This window comes from Bos grunniens, chromosome 14 (assembly GCF_055505025.1).
Source record: "Bos grunniens cultivar Pamir isolate PY7600 chromosome 14, Bosgru_T2T1.0, whole genome shotgun sequence".
Classification (NCBI taxonomy): domain Eukaryota; kingdom Metazoa; phylum Chordata; class Mammalia; order Artiodactyla; family Bovidae; genus Bos; species Bos grunniens.
The window spans coordinates 77,066,885-77,094,469 of NC_141178.1; the positions used below are offsets into that span (position 1 = coordinate 77,066,885).

At 40.0% G+C, this 27,585-nt stretch overlaps 1 protein-coding gene across 4 annotated transcripts in view; it reads left to right on the forward strand.

Moving 5' to 3' along the window:
- The window catches only part of KHDRBS3 (KH RNA binding domain containing, signal transduction associated 3), a 154,465-nt gene that overhangs the window by 45,938 nt on the left and 80,942 nt on the right, over nucleotides 1–27,585 (forward strand). For all 4 annotated transcript variants that reach the window (XM_086335597.1, XM_086335601.1, XM_086335599.1 and 1 more), the window contains exon 2: nucleotides 9,942–10,060. In XM_086335597.1, coding sequence (XP_086191723.1) covers nucleotides 9,942–10,060 — 119 coding nt within the window. The remainder of the gene's footprint in view (nucleotides 1–9,941; nucleotides 10,061–27,585) is intronic.

The window sequence follows — 27,585 nt, forward strand, 5'->3', positions numbered from 1 at the left end:
CTGCTTTGAATTTATTTTGCACAGTCTGTCGCACCTACAGAGTTAGTATTATTGTACATTTAACCAATAGAAAATATTCATTGGTAATCTTATTAGATATGAAAGTAATAGAGAGCAAAATGCTTGTATTATATGGTTGTTATAGAATATCATTAGTACAGTCATATTTCTATCTCAAAGTGTGATAATGCCAGCGGGATAAATGAGAAAGACATTGAATCTTCACACAAAGGAAATGGGTTTTATAATGAGTGCAGTTTGAACAGAACTAATCTCTTTCTTGGATCATTACTTCACCTAATCATAAAACCTTTTTTTAATTCAAATCCTTGCAGGGTTCTAATTGGTGACCTCTGGAGCCTGATAATTGTTTAAGATAGCTGGTCTTTTGCAGTATACTTAATGATGTTTGCAATTAAAAGTGAGAAATGTGGTTTAACCCTTAGGCAGGTGTAACTAAAAAGTAGATTTTCCTTTTTTTCCCAATCTTTAGTAGTTATTCCCATTCCTCTTCCCAATAGTTATTGACTTGAGTCATTATTAACTTGAATTAACCTAATGTATTGTTGTCTTCACTTAGTCTGGGGGTTTACTGAATCTTCATTTGACAAATGCCTTGGGATATATTAGGAGTAATCCTGGATCATTTGGAAGAGCCAAGGGACTGGTCTATTTGGGATGGCCAGAACGCCTAGCTTCTTTTTTCTCTGTCATTTGGGTTCATTTTTCTGCCTTTTTTGGGTGATTTAAGTAGAAACTGAGACATTTCTTTGCACCCGGTTTCAATAAAAACTTATTTCAGAACTTTTCTTACTACCAGATGAAAGTGAGTGAATAGAAATTAGCCACTATTAACTTAGGGCTGATAAAACCATAGGCCCCCGAGCCCTGAGTGATAGTGATTACTTTCTCCACACTGTGTGTAGAAGCATGCTGGAATTGATACAGACTGTTACACTTTCATGTCTTGATCTTCTCTGTTGCTTCTGTTGCGTTTCTCAGTAAACAGTGAACATTCAATGAGTAAAGTTGACTGACTCATCCTCTAAAATTCTGTTCATATGTTGGAGATGGAATTTAATTTGTTATCTGTTGGTTTAGGAGGTTTTTAAGTGTCAGCAAAAATTGATCAGTCAATCTAAAATTTTTTTTGAGCCAAATTGTGGATTATAATCTGAGAATAGCCTCTTGGAAAGTTCTGGGAACTGTTCTGCCTATGAGAGGCCAGAGCATAGTTGTATACGTTTTTGAGACAGAGGGCTATGTATTAAATGATGTATTATTGACAGTTTACACAGTCCAGATCTAAGCTTACAAAGCAGGTAGTGGGCCATGGGTCAGTGTGGCCCTTTGCAAGATTAAGAAGGAAGGTTATCTTTTTGAGGAGTTGTCTTATTGAAGCTAGAATGCTGCTCTTACGGCTGAGCGGGTATTTCTGCCGGAGGGAGGTTTGGTCGATGCGTGGTGCAGGTACACGCTGCACAGAAGAGGGGGCAGAGGAGGCCAAAGGGCAGAGAAAAATCTTTATGTTTAAATTTTTCTTGTCTTGCCATAAAATATGAGTTTTATTTCACAGAAGCCAGTTGTGTGGTAATTCGGAGAAGAGGCAAATCCTTTGAGAGTCCGCAGTCCTGCAATCAAATTTCAGGTCTGCCACGTACTAGGTACTAGGGGACGTTGATTCCTGTCCCAGCATGCTGAGAATTGTGTGGGCTTCATGTGCAGGGCCTCCAGCATGGTGTCTGGAAATAGTAATTGTGCAAATTGTTAGATTCCTTCTGTGAGTTTTAGGGAACATTTCATCTCTGATTTTCATCCCTTAATCTTTATTGTTTTAAAATGATTTAAACAAAAAAACACATTACACTTAAAAGTTTATTTTGAAAATTGTTAGACTTTAGTACCAAAATCTAGTAACTTCCTCATTTCTGAAGGTCGTTGAGTGTTTCCCCTTGTTTAGATGATAAATTTGCATTTCACTGGCGCATCCAGTGATCATCATGTCTTATCTTTGTATTTTTCTTTTTTCTACCATGATGCCTTTTGTTTGGTGAATGATTGTACTATATTTAAGGGAAAGATAAGAGGTCAGTACCATGGAAGCATTTTTTCTCTTGAAAATAATTTGATAAAATGTGTAATGATAATTCAGAGTAGCACTCAGAATTTTTTAGTTATCTGCATTTTAATTTCTAGAATCATATAGGTTTCACAAATTCTTGAAATCCATTCTACAATGAAATACATGTAAATCAGTTACCACAATTTAGGCTTTGTATTAAGTAGGCAATAATAACCTGTATTTGCATTATGTGTTACAGTTTTCAGATCACTTTGCTAAGCATCATATCTTTTGATACTTGAAATAACCTTGTTAATTTCCCTCAAAACTAAATAATAAGCCAAATAATTTTTTCTCAAAGTCAAGATCCCTTTACTTCAATAATACCAAGAAACTGGAGGCTTTAGGTCAGAGTACACTAGCATTGGAATCCTAGATCTGGGTTTGCTGTGGAATCTTAGCCACATCACTAGATATCTGTTAAGTAGCTGTTTCTTTTCTGTAAAATTATTACCACTCTTCTGCTACATTGTTACAAGGATTAAATACCTGAACTGGACTGTCAGTAAATAAATTCTATCAGTGTTATTGTTATATTTTTGTTAATTACCTGTGATGGGTAGAATTACAACCAACTCTTGAATAATGTGGGTTTGGTCTGTGCAGGTCCACTTATATGCAGAGTTTTTAAAAACAGAGAATATGGTTGAATCCACAGATGCTGAACCATGGGTACAGAGGAACCATGGGTATGGAGGGCCAACCATAAGCTATACCTGGAGTTTTGGACTGGGTGGAGGATCAGCGCCCTTGACCCCCTCCTTGTTTAAGGGTCAGCTGTCTTTCCTCCCTCCCCTGCCCCGCTCCCCCCAGTCAGTCTTCTTCCTTCCTGGAGGAATTTCCTTGTGTGTGTGCTTTAATCTTATGCAGTGTGTATATATTTAAGAATACTTTGTGTACAAATACTAGCTCTGTCTTTGTAAGTTTACTTCCAAACATTTTAATATTTAGAGTATTGACTATTTTTTGCTCCCTGGATGGTTTATTTTTGTTTATTTGTGATGAGCTAATTCGTTCTTATTAGAGAGTGTTATGCATCTATTCTGCTGTGCCATTTATTTCTTGTTTATGGAAGATTATTTGCAAGATCTTGAGCTGTTTGAATCAATCTCGTCTGGGCAGGTTTTAGTGTATTCAATTCTGGTTTGGGTTTAATAGGTGTTCTGTTAGGTTTGGATTGCTTAAATAAAATAATTCCTTTGTGAAAACATCTGTCATGTTGGAGGTTAAAAGGTATCTTTTTAGACCAACAGCCACAGTAACATTTTAGTAATCTGTCAGATAGAATTTGCATTGGCTTTGAACACTACATATATTTTAAGATCATTTTAAATCCTCCAGCTAGGTTCTTATATTACTTTGAAATAGATTTCTAAATGTTGAGCATGTAGGTATTATCATTCTGTTTATATGGACTTCTTGTTTCCTTATAGATCAGGCTAACCCCTGTCCTTTAATAAGTTTGTACAGAGTTAAGGTCCTCGGGCAGGGGGGCTGGGGGCAGGGTTTGACTGTATTACTGTTTACCCTAGAACTATTGTGCAGGCTAACATATTATTTACTCTTTTCTGAACCTTTGATGAATGTTTATTAAATAACTTTTAAACAGCTAATGACATAGGCTTTCAAGTTAACTAAACTTTAGTGTGAATCCCTCTAAAGAGATTATGAACTGTCCAGCCCTTGGCAAGCTTCTTACCCATTGGAATCCTCAGGGTCTTATTCTGTAAAGCGAAGGTTTATTCTGTAAACCTATCATAGATAGGTTCATTAGAATAAAGACTTCATGTCAATTGCATAGCCCTTAACTCGGTGAATCCTTGCAAACAAAGTCATAACAATTATTATTTACCTAGTACTGTCATAATAAGTGATCTCTGAAATGAGCTTTCCTGATAGCTCAGTTGGTAAAGAATCTGCCTGCAATGCAGGAGACCCTGGTTCGATTCCTGGGTTGGGAAGATCCCCTGAAGAAGGAATAGGCTATCCACTCTGGTATTCTTGGGCTTTCCTTGTGGCTCAACTGGTAAAGAATCTGCCTGCAATGCAGGAGACCTGGGTTGGGAAGGTCCCCTGGAGAAAGGAAAGGCAACCCACTTCAGTATTCTGGCCTGGAGAATTCCATGGACTCTATAGTCCGTAGGATAGCCAAGAGTCAGACATGACTGAGTGACTTTCACTTTCAAAATGGTTTTCATTACTTTTCAGTACTTTGCTGTGTAATGTTTTATGTGATCAGCACAAATGGGAACTTCTGTATGTACAGGAGGCATCAGATGCTCTGTTTAAAGCTTCCTTCAGTTTAGCCAAGGTGGGGACTGGATTGCTGCCTCTTGTCCTTTGCTCTGTGCCTGGGGGCTGAGGGATGCGTCAGCAGACACTCTTACCTCTGGCTTCTGCTTGGGTTGGTCCCTCCTTGCGGAGCCACCAGAGGCAGATCTGCAGAAGGAAGTGAGGTCCCAGTGTGTGCGCTTTAGCTTCCTCCCTATTAGGTCAGCACAAGCTGGCTGCTTCCCTCGGAGGACATTATAATCCTTGCCAGGCTGCCCTCCACACAGTCTCCTTTCTTCCTTGCCCCTTCCTGCTTCCAAGCTTTGGGGCAGCCATACTTCCTTCCTAACCTCAGAGTACCACACCATTCGTTGTTGCTATTGTTTTAGGATATTCACATCTTTATACATAGGTCCTTAATTAAATTCTCTACAGATTATCTACTTTGAATGCCATCTGTTTATTCATGGAATACAGTTCCTTGGATCATTCACCCAGGAAAGAACAGAGGCTCTGGGAATAAACAGAGTTGCAGGGTATCAGGGTTTCTAACTCACAGTTTCTGATCTTAAAGGATAGATTCCATGTGGGCTCGCACAGGAATTCATTGGTTCATTAGCACATTCTCTCATGGACTTGTTTTGTAAAGAATGTTTGTTTCCTGTATAGAAGCACTATGTACCATAGGCTTTACTGGGTTGTTAGCTACACAAAATATTCTAAGGACCTGTTGATAGACTGGGTTGGGAAAGTGTCTCCACCTTGGAGACCTGAGGTTTGAGTCATGGTATGTTCCTTGCTAATTGTATGACTTTTAGAAATATATTTTCTAACTTTCCTTATGTGCAAAATGTGAACAATACTTTAACCTTCCCAATATATTGTCAGGATCATAAAAGGAGTTAAGGGCGTGTGGCCAGGGGGACTGATAGTCTGTTGAAGACAGACTTTAAATAGGAAGTTATACCTGTGGTAAAAATGCTACTTTATTTTGATTAAGTAGTCTGGGAATTCAAAAAGAGCCTCTCTAGGAAGTGGAATTTAGCAGAGGCACCAAAGAGAAAGTCCCCAGAGATGTTCCTGTCTTGGGAGACAAGTGCAGAAGCTCTAGCCTCAGTGAGCGGGTGCTTCAGAAGCCAAGAAGGGCTGGATGCTAGAGGGGAGAGGCGCTCAAGGCAAGTGCCTGTGGTTTACTCTGGTGGGGTGTCCCGAGGGCTTGATGCCTCCTCTGATGGCTGTCCGTCCACTTCAAATAGAAATCAGCCCTTCTAGTTCCGCCCTCCCTGGTTGTTCGTGGGATAGACTGTCTTATCTTCCAGCTGTGATGTCATCTGCCCTCTCTCCCCACATTGCGTCCATTCCATTTCTGCTCAGGTCCGCCTTTCCAGGAGGGCGTCTCTCCTCAGCGGATTGCTTTCCGCATCCCCCTGTTGTTACTGAACCCTTAGGATCTGATCCATGCAGACATTAAGAACCCGGCCTGCCTTTTCATGCCTTTGTCCTCCTTTCTTCTCTGTGTTGGCCACGGAGAACTGCCCCTGTTCTCACCCTGCTTCTTTCTGCAGCGACCCAGGGTGTGGGGTGAGGAAATTGCGTTCATGTCTCGGCTTGTTCACTAACTGGCTCTGTGGTGACAGGATTCTGTCACCACTACTTGTGTGATTCATTCTCTTGTATACTGTTAAAGGAGAAAAGGAAACCAAAAAAAGTAAATCTCCATGTGTCAGCTGTTCAGTCAGATGAGGGAAAGGGAACTGGTGTAACCCAGGGTTCCTTCACTTCACTGAAGCACTCATCAGCTCTTTGCCTGGCAGCCTCCCTTCCTTATCCTCTAGGAACTCAGCTCACGTTTACTAGCTTTTTGAACACTATTCCAGGCTCCAGAGCCGTCAGCCCCTCTTCTCAGCCCTGTGCACACTGCGCTTGCCCGTGTGGTCCCACAGACTGTGTGTTCTGTCCCCAGCAGCCCGTGCACTTTCTCCGTGTGTCAGAATTCAGTCAGTGTTGTGGACAGACGCCTGATTGGGATAATCCCTGTTCCTCTCACCCTCACCACGTGAACCCCGCTGCATTTGGATTCTCAAAGTGAAATACTGTATATGTAGTTTCCAGAAATGTGTGTGTTACTTCAAGTGAGAGGAGCAGTCTAGGTATATCCTTATCACAGCTTCAGTGAAAGAGTATTTTAGTGAAGGATTTAAATGAATGATCAAAGGAGAGTCAAACTCTGGATTTTCAGCCATGCAAAATAGAAACATGACCATCCCTGTATACATTCATATTTTATTCTGTTTTGGTATTTAAAAAAAATTCTACAAAAGTATTTAAAAATTTAAATTTATGCAAATTTAAAGGGTAAAATATTCATGATTCAAACTTTTCAAACAGTGTAAAAGAGCAATATAGTGAGAAGTCTCTATTCCTGTTTCTTATCCGTTGCATTTCTCCCTTGACAATCAGTTACTCGTTTCTTATATGTAAGAAGGGAGCTCTTTTCTGTGGATATGCAGGTGAATATGAACATATAGTCTTCCACTGCTTTCCACTGTGACTTGTGTTTGTGTGTCTGTGTGTACAAACAGTGTATTTGGTGGAGACTTTTTCTCATCAGAACATGTCTTCATGTTCTTCATCTTTCCTGATGTTGTAAAGTAACTTATGCCGTCTCACTGGCCGTGCCCTTGCTTATGTAACCAAGCTCTTAATTCTAGATATTTAGATGATTTCCAGTGTTCTACTATTAAACACAGTGTGTTAAATGGATAAATTTGTGTATAATATTTTATATCTATCCACATATATCTTTAGGGCAAATTTGTAAAAATGGAGTTGCTGGGACAAAGGAAAATGTCAGTTTTGATGTGCTTGATTCTGTGAGAGAATTTAAGCAGTTTTAATGAAAATCTACATTACCAAATTTTTTTATATTGAAAATTTAGCTTATTTAATTCAAAGAGTATTTGGCTGTGTCTTAGAGGATTCATGGATTTTAGCATATTTGGTAGGGTAAGTAGTCATTGCTTAGGAAGCTCCATACTGAACCAAGACAGAAACAGAAAAAAAAAAAAAAACAGCCAAAAAGGTCATAACTGACACTAGCTTTCCCAGTTGACAGAAATTTGGTGTCCGTGGTTTGAAAACATAGCATTTTAATCCTCTACATCATCTAAAACCTAATCACACTTTTGCTTATTATTTCTGAGCTGGGAGATGGCATTGGTACATTAAACTGTATGTAACGAATGTAATCTGGGGATTAGTGAAAGTCAAATCCCCTATGTGTTCGACCTTGAGCATCTGGCTGGATTTTCGGTGGTTTGCCTTCATATGCTCCAATTTACTGAAAGGTTAAAGCTACCTTGGTAGCTGTCCAGTCCCTTCCTGACCTAGGGAAGCCCAGAGGGGTGGTAGTATGAGTTTGAGAGTTTGAAACTCCCATTTACGGATAATTTCAAGATTTCATAAGTCATCTTGTTGCTTCCCATTATTTTGCATTGTACTTTATTGGACACCCTGAACACAATAAACCTACTTACGATCTTCAGTCAAGTAGAAAATGCCAAACTGTTGATTGAACGGCGCCTAAAAAAATGGAAGCTTGGCCAGTTCTGAATTTTACCACTGGGGGCCACGGGGACCTGAGAGAAGTAGAATAGCCAAGGTGTAAACCAGACCTGCGTGATGCCTGTGACAGGGGCGGGGCTGTTTCGGGTGCCGTGTGGCATGTGAGGTCTAGCACACCTACATGCTTCAACATGGCATTGGGCCTTACATTTTTTTTCTAAAATCTTAAACAGTGAAGTATTTCAGCATATTTCGAAGCTTACTTAAGGTAGCAACAAGGTATTTTAGCAAGATAAGATTTGTAAAGTTGACTATCTGGAGAGGAAATTAGTTACTTTTCTTTTAATTTTTATTTCCTTCTTAAAAATTGTAGGGATATCTCGAACTTTAATATATAGTAAAATGCATAAGTCTTTGTGATTTTTTAACCTTAACCTAACATGACTTTCCATGTTGCTTCAAATGATAAATATCACTGATACAAGGAGTAACATTTTGAAGGCTGATTAAAGAATTAAATATTAAATTGTGCCTATCAATGCTCAACAATTATTAAAAAGCCTTTGTTATATAAAAAGAAAATAGGTAGTTAAATCTATCTTGACTGATGTATTATACATTAAAACTTCTGTTTTCTAGAAAGTTTCAGTGAACCTAATTTTGTTAAATCTTCTAACTCGCTAAAGGTATTCTCAATTATAGCATAAATGGATAAATAAAAATAAAATGTAGAAATTATTTTCCTTGTACTAATTAAAGCTGAACTCATGAATTGTTGTACTCGATGGAGCAAATGGCATGTGACTTACTGCTTTTTACTGAGGAAAACGAAACTAATTTAGCTCATATCCACCATTAGTTTTACAATTTTCAAATATATTTTGTGTCTGCACGCACAGACACTCTTATTTATGGAAAATAAGAGTATATAACATGGTATATTGTTACATCTGGAGTATGGATATAGGAGAAACTTTCTTTTAATTGTGTATTTTATTTATAGAAAAATGTCAAAATTAAAAGTACTCTCGAAAGGTTTTTTCCAAGAACAATGGCAAGAATTATCTATGTAAATGTTTATATTTCACATACTTCTGTTCAATGCATCTTGTTCCCATGCAGATTCTATATAGAATGATCAGTTTTACAGAAGCAAAGCGTAATATAATACAAGAAAGCAAACAAAATAATCAGTGTATTTGGAGATTTAGTAATTATCTTTATCCTTAGAAGCTTTGCTCAGAAGCTGCAGGCCTAAGCTGGGAATGATAATAGAATTGTGCATGAAGTACTTTGTGAGTGCCATGGTGGGAATGACTGATTCTGCTGCCCCGTCAAGGAGAGTGACAGTTGCATAAAAAGTAGTATTTAATATGGTTGAATCTTGAAGGCGATGTGTGAAATGGAAATCATCAAAATAGCATCACCAGTAGAGAAAAGAGCACTAACAAAGCCACGAGCTTGTGGTTGGGCTCGTCACTTGTGAGGTGGGAAGATTTTGTTGGGGAGGTGACTGTCACAAGGCTGTCTAGGGCTTTTAATGCCCCCTTAAAGAATCCTTCTTGGTGGGAACCACCTTGGAGACACAGGCAGAGCTGGTAGAACGGGCTGTCGGTACTTGGTAATGCTAAACTGAGAATGCTTTCCGGCTTTTCTTTGCTGTTTGATCAGCCTTTTTTGAGAATTCCAGAGGACCTCAAAGAGTCTGTTTTTATGTTTGTAGCTAGTGTATTGTTCCCCTCCATGAGCTTGGGTCGTTGACACTTGACTTTGGAGCACATGTATGTGTGTACGTGTGTGTGTTTCCCCACTTACTGTTGAAGAATCATCAATAAAATGGGAACATGTCATTACCTGAGCAAGCTGTAGGCATCTGAAGTCCGCATTCTGTATTTGGTTTCTTGCCACCATAGAGCTAAGAAGGACCCCCAGTCTCTGAGGTTCCAGGTCTGACACTTCCTGGTTTTCTGTTTTTCCTCCACAGAAATAGAGAAGTTTCAAAAAGGAGAAGGCAAGGATGAAGAAAAGTACATTGATGTGGTGATTAATAAGAACATGAAGCTGGGACAGAAAGTGTTAATTCCTGTAAAACAGTTTCCTAAGGTAAGACAGGTGCGCACAGCTGGCGTGTTAATCTTTATCACAAGGGAACGCTTGTTTAATTTACATTCTGTTTAGTGTCTTCTTGAGATGTTTTCCCTTCGCAGAATATCCCAACATGCATACTTTTAAAATTAATTAAAAACTTAGTGATTCTATCCTTTTTGTTTGACTTTGGTGTGAGTTATGAAGTCTTAAAAATTATTCTTCTGAGTTATATTTCAGACTTCAGACAGACAGTTCAACTTTTTCCTGTTGTAGTTTTTCATTTGTAAGATAAGCTTGGTTGATAAGAATTAAATAAAATTATCCACGTTAAATGCTTTGCATCGGGCTTGGCACATAAATATTCAAAAAATTCTCTAATTATCTATTCTAGAAAGAAGTGTGATTTTTATGACATTGAGCACAGTTACAATAAGTACTTTTAAATCCTAATTATAAAATCTTGATCATCTTAGATTTGGCCTAAATTGATGCTTTTTTCTCTGCTTTCTTTTTTCTTTATGTGTCTTTGTACATGATTTATGCATACTGTTGTATATACTAGTAGTTAATTTCTTTTGATTGCAGAACAATAATCCATTACCTGAATATACTAGAGTTTATCCATTGCCTGGGTAGTTTTCAGTTTTGAGTTATAATTAAATTGCTGTGAACATTTCATACAAGTCGTTCTGTGACCATATGTTTTCATTTATTTTTAGTAAATACTTAAGATTTAAATTGCTGTGGATTTAGTTTTATAATAAATTGCCATAATTTTTTCCTCCTAAGTGGTTGTATTTGTGGCATTTCTAGACCTACACATGCAAAGTTATGGTTATTCCATATCTAAACTCTTATTTGATATTGTCAATCTCTTTAATTTCAGCCATTCTGCTAGGGTATTGGTATTTTCTTGTGGTATTAATTTGTATTTCCCTGATGATTAATTGTCTGGTGTGCATTTATTGGCCATTTATATATCTTCAAATTTGAAGTTTCTTTTGAGATCTTTTTCTGCTCTCTGGGCTGTGTGTCTTCTTATCATTGAGTCATAGGAACTTTTTTAAAGACATATTTCCTGGATCATATATTTTGGTGGATATGTTTTGTGAATATTTGACTCAATATGTAGCTTGCATATTATTTTCTATATGGAGTTTTATGATACATTTTTAATTTTGATGACATGTAATGGATCAAGTTTTTTTTTTATGATTTTACCTTCTGTCAACTAAGAAATCTTTGCCAACCTCAAGGAAATGTTAGAATCCTTTATAAGTTTATTTTTTCCATTTCCTCTAAAAGCTTTAACATTATAGCTTTTAATTGTATGTCTGTGATACATCTCAAATTGGTTTTTGTGTACAGTATGAGATAGACAGTCAATTCATTTTTTCTTCATATGGACATCTAGTTTTTTCAATGGTATTTGTTGAAAGATATTTTCCTCCCACTGATTGTGTTGGTACCTGTGTTGGAAATTGGGTGACTGTGTTAAGTGAGGATCTATTTCTATACTTTCTGATTTGTTTCATTGACCTATTTATGGATCATTATGCCAGTACCATACAGTCTTCATCATTGCAGCTTTTTATAGTAAGACGTGAAGTTAGGTAATATAGTCCCTTCAGCTTTGTCCTTTTCCAGGATTGTTTGGATGTATATCCTTTGCAACTCTATATAAATTTAAGAATTCGTTTTGCAGAACATTCTGCTGGGATTATGATGCAGTTGCATTGATTCTGATGATCCATTTAGGGAGCTCTGACATCTTAATAATATTAAGTCTTCCCTTCCTTGAATACGATGTATCTTTCAATTTAATTTCCATCACTTTTAAGGGAAAGGTCTTGTCTTATTAAACTTACTTCTAAAAGTATTTTATGTCTTTTGAACACTTGTAAAATGAATATTTTGAAATATTCTCTTCCAGTTTTTTGCCTCTAATAGAAACTTTTGTATATTGACCTTGTATTCTGCTACCTTGCTAAAACTCACTTGTTCTCGTAATTGTTTTATAGAATTTTCAGAATATGCTATGTACATAATCATTATCTGCATAAACAGTTTACTTCTTTCTTTCCAATTTTTATGTTTATTGTTATCTTGTATCATTATTTTGGCTAGGATCCCTAGTATAATGCTTGAATACAAGTGGTGAGATTAGGCATTTCTCTCCTGTTCACATCAATGTGGAAAACATTCAATATTTTGCCAGTAAGCGTGGTAACAGCTATGGGAATTTGAAGTTTTATTCTAATTTAGCTTTGTTGACTATTTGATTCTGACTGGATGCTGACTTTTGTTGAATATCCTTTCTGCATCTACTGAAATGAGCACAGGATTTTTCTCCTTTGTACTGTTAATATAGTGTTAATAAATTAAACCAATTTTGCATTTCTGAATTAAAGTCTACTTAATGATATATTATCCTTTTTATACATTGTTGGATTCAAATGCTTCTGTATTCCTGAGTGATAGTGGCCTATAACCTATATACATTTATATAAAATATTATATAAATTTATGTAAATATATATTTATACATAGATATATATTTATAATAAAAAGTATACATAGACTAATATTTATATATATAAAATTATATAGTGAGTGAAGAAGTGTCCCCTCCTTTTTTTTTTCCCCCTCTAAAGAATATATGTCATTTTGGTGCTGTATTTTCTTTATTAGATAGAATTTACTAGTGAAGCTATCTGGGCCTGGAGTTTGGTGGTATGAAAATGTTTCAAATATATATGTTTATATATGAATCAAATATCATATACATTTGGATTGTATACTGTAACATTGTACTACACTGTGGAAACTGGATTCTGTTCTCTTTCTTTGAGGAAGGTTGATATTTTTGGATTCAGACTGCAGACTGTTGGATGGGAATGCAGAACTTAGTTTACCTCTTAGTTGGACTTTTACATTTATTTTTGTCATACATGATTGGCAGATTTTATACACAAAATGTGGGGCTCCCCAAGTCTAACTGTCATTTCTAGCATTCCTCCCATTGATTTCAGCACTGTGTTTGCCTCAAACTCTGCTACTCAGCTAAAAAGCTCTACAGTCAGTAAATTCACCCAGGCCATTCCCTTCTTCCAAGTCTTGACTCCCTTCTATAAAATCCCTTTGATTTTGAGCTTTATACAGACTTTAGATGGTTGCTTTTTGTATTTTGTTCCACATTTAAGAGTTTATAGTTGTTTACCTATAGACAGCCTATTAGGAACTTAATTAGCTCTACTTGCAAAAACTGAGGATATACATTTTAGTAAACAGAAAACTGTTATGAACATTTTATAGACATACTAATTACTAAGCAAAGCATGGCTTATGGAAACTTTCATTAATTAATTTTCCAGGCTTGATGTGCACTGTATGCGCCGTATGCAGTAGGAGGAAAGGTGCAGAGACTCTGTCCCTGTCTCTAAGGAGTTCATAGTCTAGCAGATGCTTAATCTGAAGTTAACACTCTGCTGTGTATAAGTAATTATGTGACAGAAAGTGTTTGAGCTAAGTATATGGAATAAACCTCAAATGTTTTTCAGTGTCAGCTTTGAGGAGAATAGGGGAAGACAGATTATAATTGCTGCGTCTCACAGAGAGCAGAGTCCATTTCAAGTCCTTATAATGTCTGAAGTAGGCTGCTTGAAAATCTGCTTTCAGAATTCAGAAAAGGATGTTTCTGCTTAGCAAACTGAGCATTTGAATCTCAAGCCAGCCTTGTGTAGAGGCTAATATAGCACTCACATCAGTTCTAAGAAAAAACTTTGATGCTGGTATCAGTTAATAGGCTGAGCTGGAGGAAGCCGGCAGTACTCGCCCCTCTCGAGTAGCAGCGGGCGGGCAGCTTGGTGTGGGATTGAGGGCACAATACCTGTTCAGAGAATGTGATTCCATTAACTGAATAATTTCTCTTCTCTTAATGAACCTATTCAACTCTCTTTCAATGGCACAGCATTGGACATGAGTCCTCAAGTGTTCAAACCCAAAGTACATTTGCTCTCTTGAGTATGTGTGCAAGATTGTAAAGTATGAAACTCAAACACTGTTTCATGATTTTTTTTTTTTTTAAGACTTTAAGCTGTAGAAATTCTCCTCCATATTACTTGTGGGTAAACTCTAATTCTTGGTTCTGGACAGTGACTAGATGTAAGAATTAACCTAAGTGCCAAATCTCCATTGGAACAAGGCATGCTGACGGGACTACCCCCGTCACTGTATATATTAGTATAAGGTAGGGTTGGCCAGTGGGGACTGCTTTAGAGTCTGAGGTGGCTCTCCAGGTGTTTAATTATTTTAAACTTTATCAGGAGTCGGAACGCCGTGTGTAAAGTCTTAAAAAACTTGTTATATAAAATTAAGCTATATCTTATCTCTATATATCATTATACATACATGATCTACCGCTATGGTAAGATTGTCTTTATTTTGTGCTCAGTTGCTCAGTTGTGAGTTGTATCTGACTCTTTGAAGGCTGTTCTTGTCCATGGAATTTTTCAGGCAAGAATAGTGGAGTATGTTGCCATTTCCATCATACTGTAAAATAAAAAAGGAGAAGAAACATGTAAAACATATAAAATTCTAGTTGAACATTTATTTTAAAAAAATAACTTAAATCTTAAGAGCAATTATTTTCTGGAGGATAGGCTTCTATGCTATTTTCTATTTTGAAAATGAAAGTGTTAGTCGCTCAGTCCTGTCTGACTCTTTGCAACCCCATGGACTGTGTAGCCCGCCAGGCTCCTCTGTCCGTGGGATTCCCCAGGCATGAACACTGGAGTAGATTGCTGTTTCCTCCTCCAGGGGATCTTCCAGACCCAGGGCTCGAACCCAGGTCCACTACATTGCAGGCAGATTCTTTACCATCTGAGCCACAAGGGAAGCCCTTGTTTAGAAGTTTTCTACTTTACATAGGGCTCCCTGATTAACTCAGTTGGTAAAGAATCTGCCTGCAATGCAGGAGACCCTGATTCAATTTCTGGGTTGGGAAGATCCACTGGAGAAGGGGTAAGCTACCTACTCCAGTATCCTTGGGCTCCCCTTGTGGCTCAGCTGGCAATGTGGGGGACCTGGATTCGATCCCTGGGTTGGGAGGATCCCCTGGAGAAGGGAAAGGCTGTCCACTCCAATATTCTGGCCTGGAGAATTCCATCGAGTCCATGGGGTCATAAAAGTTGGATACCACTGAATGACTTTCACTTTCACTTTACATATTACTATACTATAATGTTTTAACAATAACTTGGTGTCACTTTTATAATTAGGTTAAAAAACACATTCCCATTTGGGGGGAAAAACATGCCCCAGATTGTTAATTTAGGAGATACCTGTGTACTATTACTGTGATTTTTAAGATTTACTGTACTGATTTAAACTCTACAGGTTTAAATGAAATTTATTAGTTTTCTTAATTTGATCATTGTTTAATCTCTTAAAGCATTCTAATGCTTACATATTATTTTCAGTAACTTTATACTAATATGGGTTCTTACATTAAATCTTTTCCTATTATATGCATATTTTAATTTGATATATTTACTATCTCACAGAAGTTCTTCAGTTAAGAGTCTTTGAGGGAGAAGAGAAAAGTGTATATAAAAGCATGTTTCCTCTGGAGTTTGAAATAAAGCTCAGGAAACTTCCTTTGCTAAGGTTGGCTCTTGTTTTTCCCTTATAGTGAACTGCAGATAATTAAAAATCCGTGAATCTGCTACTGGTGGAAGACTATTTCATAAAAGTCATCTTGTCTTTAAATTTTTCATAGAGTAGTAAATATTTGACAGTCATATTGTTGTGTTAAAAGTTGCCTTTTCTGTGATAAGGCAACGATCATTGCCCCTTGTAGCATTCATTAAATCTTGGGGCCCTGTGGGGAGGCGGAAGGACTGTTCTGGAGCAGAGAGCCTTATTAGGAAGACCTGTGGCCCACAGGCCTCTGCTTCACTGAGCCTAGGTCCCCTTCCAGGCCAGTCCCTCCCATCCTGACCGCCTGCATCTCACAGTGGGCTGGAGGGAGGTGCGCTTGTAAGGAGAGATGAGTCTCTTCCCAGGCTCCTTTTGTTCTTTCCTCAGAGGTCTTCTCTGGGCCCTTGAGGTCTTCTGATACTCACCCCTGTGTCATGAGAATTGGAAAGTTGATATTTGTGAATATCATAGCTTTCAAAAAATATTGTGAAGGAATTTCAAATCTTATGCTATGACTTTCCCCTTATTCTCTTTTAAAATGCTTGATTATTGATCCAGAAAGTAGCCCCTTAGCTTTAGAATTATTAAGCAGAGTTCAGAAGCAGCCACACATATATAGGGGCTCATGAAAGAATTTATTCATTTTTTTAAGAGGTTTATTGTTTTTATTATGGGCTTCCCTGGTGGCTTAGACAGTAAAGAATCTGAGTCAAATGAGTAATTAAAAACTTTGGTTGTATATAGCACCCCCGCCCCCCGCCCCCGCAATCTCATTACATTTAAAATCTAGAAATGCTACCATTATATGTACTTTGGTCACAGTGGAGTACATTAAGAAATTGAAGTCTGTGATGGATACTTCCTATGTCAGTCTTTTTTTTTTTTTTTCCCCATCACTGCTTCCTTTTGAGAGGTGATGGAGAATAGGTCTTTTAAGTGTATTGCTGAGCCAAAAGGTAAAACAATTTTAGTGCTTAGCAGTGTATTACTGGCTTAGGTGTCTTAAATATTATTGTACTGCTTATTTTGGCCCTGGGCCCCGTGAAGCCCTCCAGGTTGAATCAACTGAAAATTGCGTAGCTGTACTGTTGGACACAGGAAGTATAAACAGAGCTTATCCTGTCTCTTCACGGATTTCCCCCCTACCCCACAGGAGTGAAATGGCAGAAATTCAGTAGATGGCCCAAAGAATGAACTTTTATGAAAACAAGGGATTGACACACAATTACAGGAAGCCAGGGGCACTTAGTATATATCCCGAGACGGTGGCAGAGGGAATTGGGTAGCTGTGGCAGTCAGCCCTCTTGGTGAGGCCCTGGCTCTGCCACATGGGCCTGTTTGACACCAGGGCCGGCACAGCTGTTCCTCTGTCTCCGCCGTTCTCTCCTTCTGTCCTCTCCCTCTCTCCCTCTCTCTCATCAGGCTAAATGCCTACCACACCGCCTCCACCTCGCTGTCCTGCAGACTTCTTATATTTACTTCTTATATCTTAGATTATACGTGCCCGTAAGTGAGCTTCATACTCTTCTGGGCAAACCTGGACCTTTCCCTGTGCTCCTTTGTCCGTGAATGACAGACAGCACACGTATCTAAGAGCCCATGCCTAAAACTAGCACATCATTTTTGTCTATTAACTTCTTCTTCGTTTACCTTTCCCAGTCGATTCTTGAAATGCAATGACATGCATTTTGTAATTTCTACTTATAAATTATTTCTCACTCTCTGGATTACATTGCCACTCCTTAACTTAGACCATTGTCATCCCTCACCAGTCCTTTGTAATATCCTCTTATCCATTTTCAAATCCTCCATCCCATTCTCCACATTTGAAGCCAGACTATGCAGTCTGAGATTTTCTGGATTAACAGTTTCAAACTTACGTATAAATGGGCTTCATTGCTTGTGTTATTTGTTTTGTTGTCCACCCATCCCCACACCCCCACCCAAAGAATATAATCCAGCTTTGAGCATACAGAGATTAAAAAGCACGTGAGTGGGTGATTCAGATGCTGTATCACTTGCATGTGTCTCTGCATGTGTGATTTTCCCCGTATCATCTCCTGAAGAAGTTACTTGTATATTTTGCTTGACTAATTTTCAGAGCTGCTGATGTCTAAATAAGTAGGACTGTTTACCATTAAAGTAGATGCTGTGTTAAAATTACAATCAATGGTGTAGTACCAGATAATCTCAAGCACTACCGATAATGCTTAGTGATTTGTGGTTGGCAAAGTAATAAATCTAAATAATAGTATTTGTATAGATCTAATGTGTTGCAGTGATTTCTGCAGCAAAGAAAATCAATACAAACTATGTTGACCAGTGCCATTTGATTCGGGGCAAAATAAACTTTAATTGCACAAGTGTTTATTGAGAAATCATTGTGCAGGAAAGATGATGAATCAAATAAGGGTCCTGATTACTCTCCAGGGATTTACAGTTGAACAGCAGAAACAGGGTAAATTTATTCCAAATGATAGAGAGTAAAGACCATACTAACATAAGAGAGGTAAATGGACACTGCAAGAACTTAAAAGAGTGAGGGAGAATTATTTCTGGAGAAAGAATTACAGGTGGAATTAAATGTAGTCCCTAAGCCTTTGACTATGTGGATCATGGTAAACTGGAAAATTCTGAAAGAGATGAGAATACCAGACCACCTGACCTGCCTCTTGAGAAACCTATATGCAGGGCAGGAAGCAACAGTTAGAACTGGACATGGCACAACATACTGGTTCCAAATAGGAAAAGGAGTATGTCAAGGCTGTATATTGTCACCCTGCTTATTTAACTTCTATGCAGAGTACATCATGAGAAGCGCTGGGCTGGAAGAAGCACAAGCTGGAATCAAGATTGCTAGGAGAAGTATCAATAACCTCAGATATGCAGATGACACCACCCTTATGGCAGATAGTGAAGAGGAATTCAAAAGCCTCTTGATGAAAGTGAAAGTGGAGAGTGAAAAAGTTGGCTTAAATCTCAACATTCAGAAAACTAAGATCGTGGCATCTAGTCCCATCACGTCATAGGAAATAGATGGGGAAACAGTGTCAGACTTTATTTTTTGGGGCTCTAAAATCACTGTAGATGGTGACTGCAGCCGTGAAATTAAAAGACACTTACTCCTTGGAAGGAAAGTTATGACCAACCTAGCTAGCATATTAAAAAGCAGAGACATTACTTTGCCAACAAAGGTCCGTCTAGTCAAGGCTATGGTTTTTCCAGTGGTCATGTATGGATGTGAGAGTTGGACTGTGAAGAAAGCTGAGTAATGAAGAATTGATGCTTTTGAACTGTGGTGTTGGAGAAGACTCTTGAAAGTCCCTTGGACTGCAAGGAGATCCAACCAGTCCATTCTAAAAGAGATCAGTCCTGGGTGTTCTTTGGAAGGAATGATGCTAAAGCTGAAACTCCAGTACTTTGGCCACCTCATGTGAAGAGTTGACTCATTGGAAAAGACTCTGATGCTGGGAAGGATTGGGGGCAGGAGAAGGGGACAACAGAGGATGATATAGCTGGATGGCATCACTGACTCAATGGACGTGAGTCTGAGTGAACTCCGGGAGTTGGTGATGGACAGGGAGGCCTGGTGTGCTGCAGTTCATGGGGTCGCAAAGAGTTGGACACGACTGAGTGACTAAACTGAATTGAACTGAAGTATAAGTTCAGGATGTTAACAAGCAGAGATGAGAGGGAAGCGCAGAGTAACTGTGGGGCCAGAATTATTTAATTATGGGATGTAGACTGTGGCAGTCGTTGGTGATGACTAGCATGGAAAGCCTTTGGTACTGTACTTGTGCGTTAGACTTTATATAGCCTAGGGAGGCCTGGAAGATTTATGAGAGATATAAATAAGCAAGTAGAATGTATAGTAGGAAGTATTCTGCATTATAAAAGATCTTACCTTGTTTTTAAACTCAACATTTAAGAATGATTAATTTAAACTCAAGTTGGAAATTGAACTTCCATGTAAAAGTGATTGTTATTTTTAGAGGTGATTATCAGAATCATGAAAATTATTGTCAGTAATCCAGAGCTTGATTCAATAACTAAGTATCCTGAGAAACAAGTGTTTGGTTACCAAAGAGGCTGCTCTGTTTCATGTGAATGAAACAGTCCACAGTCTGTTGTTAGGTTTACCACTGTTTGGAGTTTTGCATTTATGACATTGACTTAATTCAAATGAGATCAGTGTTCTGAATAGAACTAGAACTAGAAGGTGGGTTTGTTTATTTATTGTGAAGTGAAGTGAAGTGAAGTCGCTCAGTCTTTTCTGACTCTTTGTGACCTCATGGACTGTACCCTACCAGGCTCCTCTGTCCATGGGATTTTCCAGGCAATAGTACTGGAGTGGGTTGCCATTTCCTTCTCCAGGGGATCTTCCCGACCCAGGGATTGAACCTGGGTCTCCCGCATTGTAGACAGACGCTTTACCATCTGAGCCACCAGGGAAGTCCTTATTTATTGTGTTAGTGGCTAAATTATTGGAACCTAAAGTGGCTGGTAAAGCTAATGAAAATAGTGAGCTGGTCTTTTGTTTCAAGAGAAGATAGGTTAAAACAAACCTCATTTATTGTCTTTTGATTCTTGCCATTGGACAGTAATTAGGTGAATGTGGAGATGACGAACCAAATGTTGTTTCTTGACAGTTTAATTCTTCTCCCCAGTAAGTCTAGAGAGAGGATGTGGGGTGGTGTTTTCTAGAGAGGGATGTTGAGTCCAGCCTTACATATGGGTGCTAGAAAAACATGCTAGAATATCTGTTGTAATATATGTAGCCTATGGTTTCTGCATCTCAGGCCTTACTTTTATTAACTTCTCATGTGTTAATCTTTACAGTTTTAGGAGGAGGGAAGCATGATCTCCTGTTTACACGTGAAAAACTAAAGAACAGAGAAGTTAAGTAACTTGCTAAATGTTACGCAGTAAGTCACAGGCATTTGAACTGAAGAAATCTGGCTCCAGAGTCCATGGTCTTGTTCAAGAAATTAAGCTTTATTTATTACACAGGTTCAGGCTAGTACTGTTACCTGTCTCATGTGAGTCCCAGGCAGTGAGACAGGATCCCGGTGTGAAGAGGGAGTTCTCCACTGCAGGCGCTCCCGCCAGGCTTTAGTCACTCACTTGCTTTCGGTGGTTGGGGCACATAGCTGCTAGATATGTCTGGTTATGGGTGCTTGGATTGCGTCTCCTAGTTAACTTACCTTTCAGTACACAAAGACTGTCGCCAAAGAAACTGCAATTTCAGGGCCACTGGAGATGCAGTTGAAGCGACCAGGAAGACAGTGGAACTGCTCACCCCCTGTTCCCGTGCAGGCTTAGACTGGACAGGGCAGGCAGCTCCATCCCGCTGGGGGTAAGGAGAGTCTTCTCGATTTGGGACTGGTTTTCTATATCTGGTATGTTAATGACGAATCTCTTGACGTAAGTAAATATTGAAATATTAACCAATGGAAGGCCAGGTGTAGAACTTTAAAATAAATAAAGATATACATAAACGTAGTATCAGCTTCCCAGGTGGCAAAGTTGGTAAAGAATCCTTTCGCCAATGCAGGAGATAAAAGAGACGTGAGTTTGATGCTGGGGTTGGAAAGATCCCCTGGAGAAGGAAACGGCAACCCACTCCAGTATTCTTCCTGGGAAATCCCATGGACAGAGGAGCCTGGTGGGCTTCAGTCCAGGGGTTTGCAAAGAGTTAAACATTACTGAGCGTGCACACACGCACATGCGCACAGACATATATATGCATACACACACATTCATTTTATATAAATATTAAATATAGTGTATGAGCCAGGAGTACTTCTTGACAGCCTAACCTGAGATCTGGATCACTTGCCATTGCAATCTGTAGGGAACACTGGGTCTGCCTTCACCCCGGCCTGCGCCTGTGGACCTGCTCGCTCGCCTCCTTCCTCTCTCACTTGTTCTTAGCTCTTCAATAAATTTTACACTCCTGTCCAACATTTTTAAAGTTTTTAAAAATTATATCCTCTCATTTCTCACATCCAACTTTAGACCTGCCTCTATGGAAATAAATTACATTGTTTATCTCTTACAGTAACTATTTTACAGTCTTTCTTAGATGTCTTTCTAAGGATTTTAAATAAACATTTAGACTTTATATGATGCTCAATTACCAGACGTTGTTGGGCAGTTAGGGCCAGTATACCAGAAATACACCTCCATCTGTGCCTATGTGGTACAGTCTAGGGTCCATTTTAATTAAACCTTGGGTAGAGATTGGTGCATTTTGGACATTAACTTGGCTGGCACTCAGGACTCGCTGTCAGTGTGTGAAATGCTGCCTGCCTGTCGGGAGCCCATGCTGTTCTTCGCTAAGGCTGAGGTACACAGGGGAGTCAGTCAGGGTCTCTGCCTTCAGATTGGCACCTCCATCCCCTCTTAAGAAAAGGAAGGTAGGAAGTAATCACTGGGCCTGGAAAAAGACTGTGAGGTTTGAGACTGTAAAAGCCTCCCTTTTTGATAAATGACTGCTTTGTGGTTTTTGTCTGTGGGAGAGCGCCCCCCAGTGGCTGCTCCCCACATTCATACCCTGTGTGTGCTGTTCCTTTGAGTCTGGCCTGACCCTGCAGCTCCCTTAACTGACAAGAAGTTTACTTCCAGGCCCACGCTTTAAGGAAGCCTGAGAGCTTCTGCTTTTCTGATCTTAGAAGACACATGCCATGCCAAGGTCCTGTCACCCCAAGGCCACCGTGGGAGGTGGGCGCTCAGGGACACAACTAAGTGACTAAGCACGTGTTTATAAATAAACCAGGGCTTCCCTGGAGGCTCGAACGGCAAAGAATCTGCCTGCAGTGCAGGGGAAACCCAGATTCTATCCCTTGGGGGGCGGCGGTCTCCTGGCGGAGGGAATGGCAGCCTACTGCAGTGTTCTTGCCTGGAGAATCCCATGGACAGCAGAGCCTGGTAGGCTATAGCCCATGGGGTCTCAAAGAGTCGGGCATGACTGAAGCGACTTACACACACATAACGTCTATTGAGAACGAAGACCAGGATTGAGAGATGGAGAAGATTTCAGAGTTGAGTAAGACGCATTTCTCTTGCAGGGAATACAGCCTGAAAGAAATGTCTCAAACTAGAGTTTGGTGAGTGGGACAAGAGAAAGCAGGAGGTGAGAGAGCATGTGGGCTGTGGGTGTCGGGGATGCAGCCGCGGGCCTGTCAGCCGCTGACCTTGGAAAGGGCTGGCAGTGCCTGCACTTGTGTGTTGTGTTTGTTCTTTACAAGGAAAAGCTGAAACCACCCAGAGTGACTGGATTTTAAACACCAGTTTAAGCCCAGGTTCCTGCCCAGACGGATGACTCTGCCTCTTACTTTCCCGCCCCAGCCGCTCTGCTTCAGGAGGCCGGCCGCCTTCCTGTTTCAGAGAAGCTCCTTAGTGGCTGAGGGCTTGTGCATTTGCTATTCACAGCGCAGGGACTTCTCTGCTGCAGAACCTTGCCTAGGACATAGCCAAGCTGCCGGTCACAGGCCCGCCTGGGCTGACGTTGCTCCGCCCTCTGTGATACCCGTGCTGTCTGTCCTTGCCTTCTGTCCTCCTCAGTAGAGCTTAGCAGTGATGAACAGATGTCGTGTCTGCACGTCTGCTTCTCTTGTCGTCTGGCTCTTCTGTTCTCCACCCAGCACCTGGAACAAGATTGAGTATTGCCAGCGTGTAGCAGTAACAACGCTTCCTGCGGGCTTGACACTGATCTCAGGACAGGCTTTGTTGATTTTGTCAGTATTTTAAAAAACAAAGCAAAGCGAGTTTTGTTGCCCTTCTTCATGCAGATTCAGGCTTTTGTTTAGGAGGAGAGAGAGGGTCCGGGCTCTGAGGTTCCAGCAGAGGCTGCTCCCCACCCCACCCCAGCCCCCAGCCAGGGCAGGTGCTCTCAGGGGTCTTCCCTCATCTTCCCTGTGCACACTTGGGGGTTAGGGGGTGATGGTATTGGATTCCTGCAGAAAAATCCTTTGAGAGGGTGTCAACTCTCCGGCATCCTGAGAAGCTGATGCTTGAGTCTTGTCTCGCCCTGCAGGTGTTTGCACGCTCTCCAGATGTGTGGTTGGAGTTTGCCTGGACACTTCAGCATTAGTTGGTATTCTCTTCTGTTTTCTTGTTGTTTTAAGGGTGAGAGTGACGTTCTTTACAGCACTACATCTGAGCTGCACTGGGTAGTTCTTGGAACATGGTAATTTTGAGAAACTGAAATGAATTCAGAGGGCTAAAGTCAGAGACAGGAGAGTGGGGAGGCTGGGGAGGCGGGCACAAGAGTGCTGGGCTGTGCACAGCAGTTCCAGGCTGTGAGGAGTTTCTTGTAAGGGTAGCCAGACCTTTTGTTTTAAACAGACATACAACAGGGTCACAGAAAGCTGTTAAGACCTCCCTGTGATTGAAGGAGATTGAAGTGGATACAGAGATGGAGTTCTGCTGTGGGCGAGGTGAGGGATGATGATGGCTCGGACTAGTGATTGAGCTGGGACTGCAGGGAAATAGGCAGGTTTCAGAGAGATCTCGGAGGTGACATTGCTACCATTAATTGATTTGCTGGACGTTGATTAAATGCCCTCTCTGCAAGGGTGTTGGAGCAGTGACTACAAAAGGCCTCTTTGCTGCCCTCATGGAATGGCTGTTAGGTTTCTGGCTCCCGCATGGATGGTAGTGCCATTTTCTGGGAAAAATAATGTGTTTGATGCTACATTGGCAGGGATTACAAGTTCAGTTTTAGTGTTGAGTTAGAGGTCAATAAAGCATCCCTTTGTTAGACTAATCAACTTTTTGGTGAGCACCCAATTAAGGGAAACCTTTTAATGGAGACAGTGACATGTTCTTGAGTCTTAGTTGTTTATGAAATGACAGCTTCACTATTAATTGTTCCCCATGAAACAGTGTCATGTCACAAATATAGTTTGGATCAATTAAAGCTAGTCCTTCCTTGATCTTTACTGAGGAAGAACATAATTATTGGATCTTATAGGTTGTGTGGTAAAACTCAGATATACTCTGTGCTGGTTTACCATCTTTATAATCATTTGAAAAGTTTATTATTTACAGTTGTAACATTTGTAATATGATAGTATATTTGTCATGTAATAATTGGCATCTGGGGAAAAATCATTGATCTTGGATGTAACACTTTCACCTTGTATTCAGATCTGTGCGCAAATGGAATCATTAATAAAAATAAAGACTAATGTGTACGAGGGTCTTACTGTCTGTCTTACTAGTACAGTCATCAAGTAGAAAATAGAACCTGGCTTCTGGAAGGACAGAATTTATTTGGGAGGATTTCTAGAAGCTCAGGGAAGGGCTGAAGTGACAGAGAGCGTGCTGAGCCCAAGGCCTGCAGATGTCCCGGTGGTCAGACCTTGGACGGAGAGTGGACGAGGCCAGGAAGGTGAGGGACGAGGGACGCTGGCAGAGTGGGGAGGGGCGGGCAGAAGGGACGGTTGCCTGAATGCGTCTTACCCGAGGCTGGTCCCTGGGAGCACAGGGCCTGTAAGAGGAGTGCTGGAATCTCATGGTTTGATGTATTGTCAAGTGACTTGAGTGAGTCATGTTCCATGGACTTCCATTGCCTCAGTGTGAAATTCGGTATTTGCGCTGGATGCTTTGTAAGGTTCCCTTAAGTTTATTAATTGGGAGATATTTAACTATTACAGACGTGATGTAAATGTGGCTGTTTGAACACTCATTTTTATGCTCTCCTTGAAAACTGCAAAAATGAATATAAATGAATGAAAACGGCACAGACCTATGAAGGTAAGAATGGGCGTGTGAGGCAACTTTAGTTAAACGATGTTAGTAAAATTTGGTGGTTGCAAAATAAATGGATAAGTGGTGATGATTTAGGAGACCAGAGAAAGCAGAATCCTGAGCTTGCAGGGGAGGAGAAAGCAACCAAAAAGATGCTTATTAGTGTGGAAAACCTCATGAAGACTCGGGAATCTTAGATAGCAGTTACTGTGGAGCTACACTGACGGGGTAGAACTGACAAGAGAGGATGTGGTGGAAAGTCTCTGCGTGGAGGTTATTAGACCCCTGGATGTTCTTCCTAGCTGAGCAAACCTGGCATCCGCCCTTCTCACCCTCACAGGGGATGGGAGACTTCCTGGGAGTCTGAGCAAGAGACGCTTTGGCTCTGAGACCCAGATGGATGGGGCTCAGGGCTGCCGGGAGGTGTGCACTGAAGATGAGGAAGTATCCCTTTAAGTCGAGGTGTTTGTGCTTCATAGCGAGATTCTCCATGTTCCTCCTCCTAGGAAATTAGGGAGTTCCTATTCAGGGAAATGCCTAGCACAAAAGAAGAGAAATGCGGACATTGATGTTTGAGTAGCTTTGGGTGATAAAACCGGGCTGCTGTGTCACAGTGAATTGTTACATGCAGTTGTCAGATTGCACACATGTACAAAAGCAGAAAGTCTAGTTAGTGTTTTAGCTTCAATTTAAAAATTTTAAAAACAAAAAGCAGAGGGTGACCAGTCATGTGAGGAAAAGCCATAATGTAGCAGGAAATAAATTCTCCAAATGTAAAGGGTAAGAGGCATCAGTGAAAGACACACGTATGTTCCTAGAAGCTCCCCGGTGTGGGGGTGGGGCACCTAGTGCCATTACAGCCTCAGGAAGATAAGGACTCACACCACTTCCATAAAGTATTTTTAAAATGCCATAAAGAAGGAACCAGAGTAAGAAAATACTGGTGGTAGTTAAAACATTTGATAGCAGAAATGAAAAAAAAAACAGTGGATGTGTAGGAAATATAATTAAATCTCTCTGAAAGTAAAACAGAGAGATGAAGGAAGGAGGAGGAATAAGAGAAACTTAGACCCTAATCAGGAGGCCCAGTGTCCAAATAGGAGAATTTCCAGAAGGATAAAGCAGAGAAAATGGGGAACAAGAATAAGGTCGAGTGGGTTGAGACATTGATTTCTTCCCCCACTTTGTAGTATTATTTGATATTTTAAACTCTGTACATTTCACCTCTGTAGTTTTTAAGTAACTTACTTAAATTTTAAAAAACAAAAAGTAATTACATGTAAAGGTTAAAAATAGAGAATTTAGTTTTTGTTAAAGACCAATAAGATGGAAAGTGGGCAAGGAAAAAAGTACCATTTTGATTTTTTTTAAAGTACGTATTTCAGGAAAATTGCTTCAATTACCATAGAGACATTAGAAATGATTTTGTCTTAAAAAACAGCAACTGCACAGCAGTGGTGTAACTCCTGGAATGTGGCTGATACCAAAGCTGCAACTCCGTAAGTTTGTAATCAACAATCTTGCCAAAGAGATGTTTCTCTCTTGGTAAATAGGGTTGATTTTCTATTTGAAAGCACACAGGATTCTTAATTACCATAAGGCTTTTAAAAGTTATGTAAAATTCCTAACAATAATTAGTTCATTCAGTTGTATCTATTGTCTATTATGTGCCATGCACTATTTTAAATTATTTATTTCTGTGGACCCATTTAATCCTCAGAATCGCCCTATGAAGGGAGGTCCTGTTGCCATTTATGATTCCCATTTCACAGATGAGAGTACCAGGGCCTGGTTACCCTGAGCCAGGGTCTCTCAGCAGAAAAATGGGATAGCCAGGTTTTACAGTCCTCAGTCTGTAGTACTCCTGATTAATTCACTGCTACTCTGCTTGTTAAGGAGAGCCCTAGGCACCTAGGCTGACTGGATGGGTGGACACCCAGACCAAGCACTCAGTGCTGATTAATGAAGGGGGAAGGATACAGGCGCTCGTGGTGCCCGTTCAGAGCACCTTACAAGACACCTGGGACTGTTTCCCCCAGCCTGCTCGTGGTTGGTACTGAATGGGTGTTGAAATTGTCAGGATG